This window comes from Carcharhinus amblyrhynchos, chromosome 13 (genome assembly GCF_965287045.1).
Source record: "Carcharhinus amblyrhynchos chromosome 13, sCarAmb.v2.hapA, whole genome shotgun sequence".
Classification (NCBI taxonomy): domain Eukaryota; kingdom Metazoa; phylum Chordata; class Chondrichthyes; order Carcharhiniformes; family Carcharhinidae; genus Carcharhinus; species Carcharhinus amblyrhynchos.
In genome coordinates this window covers 43,978,885-43,987,972 of record NC_137336.1, presented here as the reverse complement: position 1 = coordinate 43,987,972, position 9,088 = coordinate 43,978,885, and the positions used below count along the sequence as shown (strand labels likewise).

The 9,088-nt window shown below is 41.2% G+C and overlaps 1 protein-coding gene across 1 annotated transcript in view; it reads left to right on the top strand.

Moving 5' to 3' along the window:
• The first annotated feature begins 593 nt into the window (after positions 1–593).
• LOC145351506 (histamine H2 receptor-like) overlaps positions 594–9,088 on the top strand; it is a 29,571-nt gene continuing 21,076 nt past the window's right edge. The window contains exons 1-2 of the mRNA XM_080201105.1: positions 594–603; positions 791–1,907. Coding sequence (XP_080057231.1) covers positions 793–1,907 — 1,115 coding nt within the window. The 5' untranslated portion in view covers positions 594–603; positions 791–792. The remainder of the gene's footprint in view (positions 604–790; positions 1,908–9,088) is intronic.

Here is a 9,088-nt window from a genome sequence, read left to right as displayed (position 1 = left end):
GATAGAACTCATAGTATTTGATGGCATCAAACCAATACCACCCATTTGGATAATGAAGCTAGAAAGATGGAAAAACTAAATGTGAGTTAACTCAAACTCTCAACCAATAAATGGAATGGTAAATCTGATGTAACACATACTAAGAAAATTCAGCCTGGTGCTCATAATCATCAACTTACATTCTCTGAGAAAGACAATAAGTTGGAGAGATAGACCTATTCATTGGAAGTAAGATTGTGATTCAGTCCAATATGAAAAAAAACAGAAAATGCTGGAAATATTCAACAGATCTAAAATTTTGGGAGAGAGAAATAGAGTTAACAATTCAGATTGAACAACTTCCGTGAGAAAGGTTTTGCCAGTTGCTGCCAGGTCGGCCGAGTATTTCCAGGATTTTCTGCCGTTAATTCTGGATTGCCAGCTTTTGTGTTAGCAGAGGTCCAAAATGAAGCTGACATTCACTGTGCCACTTCTATTGCAGCTGTCTCCATTACCATGGCTACATCCACAAATTGACAGTGCTGAATTTGCCTCACTACACGCAGGATGGATGGAAGTGAAAAAGTTGTGCTCACCATACACACATGGAGCTGCCAGGTGCTTGTAAGTCATGTATGTATTTATGGCGATGATGATGATGAGGATTTTAACTGACCTATCAACATGCTCTTGAATAAACATGGATTTCCCTTCTTTCCGAACTTGTGACTTAAGAAATATTAAATTTTAAACACTTCACTTCATTGTCCAGTACAATTTTGACCATCACTTTCTACTTCCAACATTGAAGAGATGGAGAGGAGCCAGAATGTCACCATTGATTCTGAGCACAGGACAGTGTTCTCCACAGTTCTGATTGCACTAGTGTTAGGATTGATTGTAATAATAACCATCTTCGGGAATTTGCTGGTGTGCTTAGTGGTGGGGTTGAACCGTAAACTCCAGAACCACACAAACTATTTCATTGTATCCCTGGCGGTCACTGATCTACTGCTGGGTTTGCTGGTCTTGCCTTTCTCAGCCATCTCAGAACTACTTGAATCAGAATGGCCATTTGGGGATACCTTTTGTAACATCTATACCAGCTTGGATGTCATGTTGTCTACAGCTTCCATCCTTAATTTGTTTGTAATCAGCTTGGACCGTTACTACGCAGTGACAGCCCCACTGAGGTACAGCATGCTTGTCACTCCCAGCAGAGTTGCCATCTTCCTCAGTCTGATCTGGTGCATTTCTATCATGGTTTCATTCATACCCATCAACTTGGGCTGGAATACCAAAGATCTGTCAGTGCAAAGCTTGGCCAACACCAATCAATGCCACTTGGAACTTAACAAAGTCTACGCCCTCGTGGATGCTTTCATCACCTTCTATATCCCTTTAGTCATCATGTGCCTGACTTATTATAGAATATTCAAAATTGCAAGGGAGCAGGCCAAGAGAATCAACAATGTCACTGGATGCACAGCACTGAACCCATCGCTGCCGACTGTGAAGGAGCATAAAGCAACAGTAACACTAGCGACAGTGATGGGGGTCTTTATCATTTGCTGGTTCCCTTATTTTACAGTGTTTACCCATGAAGGGATTTCAGGGCATCATTCCGACAAGACTGTTTTTGCTGTGGTCCTGTGGTTGGGTTATGTCAACTCTGCCTTGAACCCCATTCTTTATGCTGCCCTCAACCGGGATTTCCGCAAGGCATACCAAAAGCTACTGCGATGCACAAAGAGGAAATTGTATCACAGAGACTCACCTGGCAACCCCCTGACCTGTCAGCCACTACACAGCTCGGAGGCGAGGTCTGAACAGTGCCAACAGCTGGAACAAGACTCAGAAGACAATGAATTTAATTCAGAAGACAGGAATGGCGAAAATACTCCTTCCTGTAAAGAAGCCTCAGAAAGGTAACCCTCTCATTTCTTTATACTTTCAGTAGATAAAGCACTTGGTTTCTTTTCAGCTTTCAATGTCCACAAGTTTTGCTAACGTAAAGCATTCCATGAATGTGCCAATTTATTAATGCCAAACGTAAAACAGAACAACACCATTTAAGTGTTGAAGTACTCTCTTCTTCACCTAGCTCAACTGTGTGACCTTGATCCCAAAAGAGAAAATGCTGGAACATCTCAGCAGGTCTGGCAGCTTCTGTAAGGAGAGAAAGAGCTGACAAAGGATTATCTGGACTCGAAATGTCAGCTCTTTTCTCTCCTTACAGAAGCTGCCAGACCTGCTGAGATGTTCCAGCATTTTCTCTTTTGGTTTCAGATTCCAGCATCTGCAGTAATTTGCTTTTATCCAGTGTATGAGCTTGGTATTGTTTTCTCAAGAGTGGTAAGAATATTTAGCGGAGGGGTTTGGTTTCTCATACACACATTGACCTGCATAATATTGGAACAAACAGAATGCTTATGATGACAATTGTTAAAGAGTCCAGGTAACATGACCACGATTTATTATTACCATCCATTCCACATGTAAAGATGAAATTACTGCTTCTGTAGCCAAAATTTTTCCTTTGTCACTGTTGTAAAAGTAACTCCAAATAATTAAAAATAACTAAGTTTGACAATTATGACATTTAATTTAACGATAGTCCATGGATTCCGACAAAAAACACAATCAATAGTGAACAATGTCCTATGTGCAATTGGTACAAATACAATAATAGTTGAATGGAAAAGGGGAAACTGGTCATGGTTATAAATATAAAGAAAAAATAATCTTCCTGATAATCAGGATCCTACTGCACAGAAGGAGGCCATTGTGTCTGTGCTGGCTCTTGGTAGAGTTATCCTATTAACCTTGCCTGCTGCTGTTTTCTTATAGCTCTGCAATTTTTTGTTGACTTTAACTATTTATCTATTAGACAGTTGCTATTAGGTCTGCCTCCACCACCCTTACAGAGAGTGCATTCCAGATAATGAAAACTCACTGCAGAAGGAAGTTTTGGGTTCTTTCCCTGTGGTGTAACTGTTCTATCACAAGCGTCTGCTCTGGGTTGGGGTGGAGGCGCTAGGTTTAGAAGTTATATTTCATTAGGTTTAGGTCATATATTAATGTTCTACTTGTTTGTATAAGCAGTTTTATATCATTGGTGTAGATGAATGGCTGGGATTTAGTGCAGGACACAGCATAAAAATTTAAGGATGTAACTAAGCAGGTGGACAGAATAATAGTGCACATACAGTGCAAAGAACCAATATGTTGTGACAGACCAACAGCAGAAGTTCCTGGCTTTGACCTCCTTTGAACAAGATGGCCAGCAGTCAGGGCCTGCTGAATCAGTGCAGGGCCTGGGAGATGTGGACACTTCCTTACCAGGTGAAAGAGGAGGGATGACCCCAAGTATAATTGTGGCCATGAATTCCAGGACATGGAGCATGTCACATCATGTGTCCACTAAGATCTGCTGCAGGAGATAACTCTTTTCTTCACAACATTTCAGAATGCCCCAGATGGAATAACCAAACTAGACATTTCAGTCCAAACTTTGACTGTTGTGGGTAAGTAGCAGCATGTTTTTAAAAAATGCCACATCTCTACCAGGCTCTTGATCATTTTAAGACACACTTATTAAATACCGTTAGACACTGGAGCAGAAGTAGATTACTCCGCCCATTGAGTCTGCTCTGCCATTTGATCATGGCTGATATGTTTCTCAACCCCACTCTTCCTCCTTTTCCCATAATCTTTGATCCCTTTACCAATCAAGAACCCACCTATCTCTGTCTTAAATACATTCAATAACCTGGCCTCCACAGCCTTCTGTGGCAATGAGTTTCATAGATTCATCACCCTTTGGCTGAAGAAATCCCTTCTCATCTTGATTCTAAAGGGACGTCCGTTTACTCTAGAGTTGTGCCCTCAGATCCTAGTCTCTCCTACTAATGGAGTTATCTTCTCCACATCCACTTCATCCAGGCTTTTCTGTATTCTCTAAGTTTCAGTGAGCTCTCCCCCCCCATCCTTCTAATCTCCATTGAGTATAGTCTCAGAGTCCTCAAATGCTCCTCATACGACAAGCCTTTTATTTTCAGGATCATTCATGTGAACCTCCTCTGGACCCTGTCCAAAGTCAGCACATCCTTCCTTAGACACATGGCCCAAACTTGCTCACAATATTCCAAATGTGATCTGACCAGAGCCTTATAAAGCCTCAGCTTTTGTATTCTTGTATTCTTGAATTGAATGCTAACTTTGCATTGGGCGGCAGGGTAGCGCAATGGCTGGCACTGCTGCTTCACAGCACCAGAGGCTCAGGTTCAATTCCTTGCTTGGGTCGTAACCTATGCAGAGTCTGCACGTTCTCCCTATGTCTGTGTGGGTTCCCTCTGAGTGCTCCCGTTTCCTCTCAAAATCTGAAAGATGTGCTAATTAATTGCATTGCCCATGCCAAATTCTCCCTCGGTGTTCCCGAGCAGGTGCCAGAGTGTGGTGACTAGGGGATTTTCACAGTAACTTCAACGCAGTGTTAATGTAAGCCTACTTATGACTAATAAATAAAAAATTTAACTTTAACTATTAACTCAACCTGCAAGTTAACCTTAAGAGAATCCTGAACTTAGATTCCCATGTCCCCTTGTGCTTCCAGTTTTTGAATTCTCTCCACATTTAGAAAATAGGTTACACCTCTATTCTTCTTAGCAAAGTGCATAACCTCACCGTTTCCCACATTGTATTCCACCTGCCACTTCTTTGTTCACTCTCCTAACCCGTCCTAGACTTTCTCAGCCTTCCCATCTCCTCAATACTATCTGTTCCTCCATTTATCTTTGTATCATCTGCAAACTTAGCCACAATACCCTCAGTTCCACCCTTTAGCCTTTCATGCTCTAAGGAGGAAAATGTCAATTTGTAGTAAATCATCACTGCAGCATCTTTGAGATCTTAGCATCCCGACTAAACTGGACACAATGGCCATGATTCTCCCAAAAGTCCTGAATTGGCAAGAAAACAGTTCTAAATCCTGATTGTTTTATTAGTTCAGCTTCTTACCTGAATTGATGGGTGTGGTGCATTGACCAATGTGTGAGGCTGATGGTGTAGTTGGTTGGTTATGGCATTTGGAGATTAATTTATTGACCACTATAACCAGGTCCTTAGGGCCAGACTCCTGGTATAGATCTCTGTGGCTATCTGTTCCCATTCTCTGCAAAGTGTTGGTCTGGATCACCCTTTATTCTCCGGCAGAAAGATGATCTTTTCCACCTCTTTTACTGAGCCCTCCAGCACTGCCTTCGAGGATCTCTCTGACCTGCTGCTCCATTGCTCCAGTTTATTCCCACTCAGACACTCTTCCCCAGCCTCTTCAGCAACTGTTGCAGGAAGATTGGAGCTTCCATTTTAAGAAGTGCAAGTTGGCTTTAATTGGTGCTCATGCCAGATGAATCTGGGCTCCCATGCTGAACATGCAGCCAATCAGCAGTCTGCAGCACTGGGTCGTTGGTCAGATCATGAAGATGAGCAGCATGATGTTTGCCTGCACCATTTAATTGGGTGCAGTGTTATTATGCATGCAATCCCTGCACCTGCCAATTGGCCTATCAAATTTAAAATCTCTGCTGTTTAACATTGGCTATACATTGCTATCATAGGCTTTTATCTAAAATGCATCCCACTCCATTTTAACTCATCTGTTTAAAATATTCAGCTTCAAGACTGTTCGTGATCCATGAAAGAAAAACGTGATGATGAGTACCATTTTTAGTGCCCCATGACTAGAAAGGCTAACTTAATTTTTTTTTGAGGAGATTACTGTCATTAATACATTTATGTTTTAACAAGGCTTAATATTTAACTTTGTGATTAGTCCACAAGATGGAAGCATACTGAAGATGGTTAGTTTCTGAGGTGAACTGAGGATTGGTGAAACCAAAAATAAGGAGCTGTTGTGAATAAACTATGTGACTCTGATCAACATACCACAGCTAGATACATCCACTGGAATTCCAAGGTCCATCAACCATGGAATCAGAGCGGGAAAGGGGCGGACAATGGAAATATCCGTTGACCACGGGCGGAATTTTCCAGTTTCGGCTCAAGCCAGGCTGTAAAATCCCGCCCATTGGGTTTGAGAGTCAACCCAGCTGACGCTTAGTAAAAGGCATTTAAGTTGTGAAACGAGGTTGAAAAGCCTGAAATTCTTTATTCAGGCAATTCCTGAGGTCATACGTAGGAGGAAGATCGAAAAACAGGAAAGAGGCAAACCAAATACAAAAGAACTTGAGTGTATTGGGGTGATGAATAATGGCATGACATTGAATGTAGAATGAATGGAAGGGATAAGACCAGGTAAGCTGTCGTGCTGAGGCAAGTGTAGAAGAAAATAGCATTTGCATTGTAATAAGGAGACGGTGTCACTGGACTAGTAATTCAGAGGCCCAGGTTAATAATCTGGGGATGTGGGTTTGAACTACACCATTGTAACCCGTGGAATTTAAAATTCAACTTCAGCAAATTGAAAGCTATTCTCTGTGAAATAATAATTGGTTGTAGTAAAAATCCATCTGGTTCATTAATAACCTTTTGAGAAGGAAATCTGCTGTCCTGACCTGGTCTACATATGACTCCAAGTCCATGTAATGTGGTTGATTGCCTCAACGCATCAGTCTTTCGACTCATTGCATCAGCTGCACAGTGTCAATTGTGCACTGTTTGAAAACTATGCACACAGAAGCATAAATGTATCAGGCTGGCCAACAAAGGTGCATGCTTGTACAAGTAATTATACGTTATAAGAAGGTGGCCCTATTTGATTAGAGAAGAATGCATCAACATTGGTAAAGTATTATTTTTGTTGTCCTCAGCAATGCCCACATACCAGAATTAAATAGCCGAACTTAAAATTAAGTTTAGGCCAAGTTGTGAGAAGGTATTTTAGATGCCTAAAAAGAACAAATAGAAGACACCTGTAGTTTTAAAATAAAGTCTTTAAAGGTATTAGCAACACCAATCTTGCAACACTAGAGTCATGTTAATATAACACATTCAATAGTTGATGGAGAGTAACTGAACGTCAAAATCTTTATTCAACTGCTCACTTATCCCACACTATCTTGTTGACAGGATCTGTTTTATTGTTTTTATCTGTTTGCCCTATTTTTCCTGAAGTATTTTTCAATTTTATCTGATGTTTACTAAATTTGTTTCAGTGCCATAGCAAATTCAAACCTTTTTTTCCAGCCTATGCTATGCCATTCATTTCCCTTCCTTCAGTCCCACCCAACACTCTGAATGTTATCACATCTTATGATTCTTTTCTTACAAATTAGATACAGTCTGGATTTTCTCGATTAACACTTTGGTTTCTTTTTCCTTACTTAGGGAGTGGAAACCAGGCTATCTTATAGTAGTCAGCAGTGCTGCCTAACTGCAACAGGGAACTGGTTCAATTCTGGCCTTAGGTGACCATGTGGAGTTTGCACATTTTCCCCTTGTCTGTGTGAATTTCTTCTGGGTGCTCTGGTTTCCTTCCATGGTCCAAAGACATGCAGATTAGATGAATTGGCCATGCTTAGTTGTCCCTTAGTGTTCCAAAATGTTTTGGTTAGATGGTAAATGTGTGAGGTTACAAGGATAGGGTGGGGGAAGTGACCTGGTTAAGATATTCTGTCAGAGTTGGTGCAGACCCAATGGGCCAAATGGCTTCTGCTGCACTGTGGGGGTTTCTATGATGCCATTATAGTATCAATAATAGAGTCTTTAAACACTTTACACCTTTTAATCTTCTGCGAACAAACATTGAGACATTGACAAAAGACTTCTTTAAAAAATATTGCAACCACTTAAGATGTCAATCAAGCAAAGTCAATAGTTGTCTTCAGCTAGGAAAACAGAACCCTATTCAGATATTCCTTTTACTAAAATGGGTTTTCAACCAAGCATAATAGCTTCGCTGTGACCTTACCCGCACAACGGAAACTGGCTAGATCAGGGGCGCAGGGTGCCGGCTTGCTGCTTGCGCCCTTGTCCCATGCCAGATAAAAATGGGGGTGCTGAGAATGATGGTGCCAATCCCAGAATTTGGATAATGACTCCAGAGTATTTCAGACTCCATGAAAATCCAGGACTTTATCTGAAGTAAGAAGAACTGACGCACATGGGGTCAAATTCATAAATTGCACATTTAGGACTAATATTAGGAAATTTTGCTTCACTCAAAGAAATCAATATATAGGATGAATTTGCAGGTAGAAAAGTGGAGGCCAAACCATGGAATAATTTAAGGGATAATGAAAAGGTATTGTACGTGTGCTCTTTCTAAAGGCGGCTTCTTGGCTTGACATTTGCTGATGTTTCATCGTGAGTCATTTTGTTGTCAGTTTTTTTCTCTCATTGGTGATTTGTCATTGCCTTCCGCTCTCAGGGTGAGGAAGCAGTTCAGTTGATTTCAGCCAAAACAGGAATCGTCAGTGTTATTTTAACAAAATGCTAGCCACCTAAGCCAACCGGCACCAATTAGGAAGCTATATGTTTAACAGTTAGTGAACTTAAGATGCTTTCAGTATGGATAAAGTAAGTTCTCTAGTTTGTAACTAAGCTGTAAGGCTCTTTTGCAATTATCTATTCACATGTACGAATAAACTGGGCGTTAATTCTGTATTTAACTGGATTTGGATATCATAAGAACTATTAATTTAACCTCTGGATATCAGGAATTCATGGAATCGTAGAATCCCCACAGTGCAGAAGGAGACTATTCAGCCCTTCGAGTCTGCACTGACTCTCCGACAGAGCATCTTATCTAAGCCCACCACCCATTGCACCACCCTATCCCCGTAATCCCATGCATTTAACCTGCTAATCTAGCTCACCTACAAAACTTTGGACACTAAGAGACAATTTAGCATGGCTAATGCACCTTACCCGCACATCTTTGGACTGTGGGAAACAAATGGATTATCTACACAAAACCCACACAGGTACTGGGAGAATGCACAAACTCCATACAGACAGTTACCCAAGGTTGGAATCGAGCGCAGGTCCCTGGCCATGTAAGGCAATAGTGCTAAGCACTGCACCACTGTGCTGCCCAATTATAGGACAAATTACAGAAACAGAGTTTCTCAAATCCCCAATAACATAT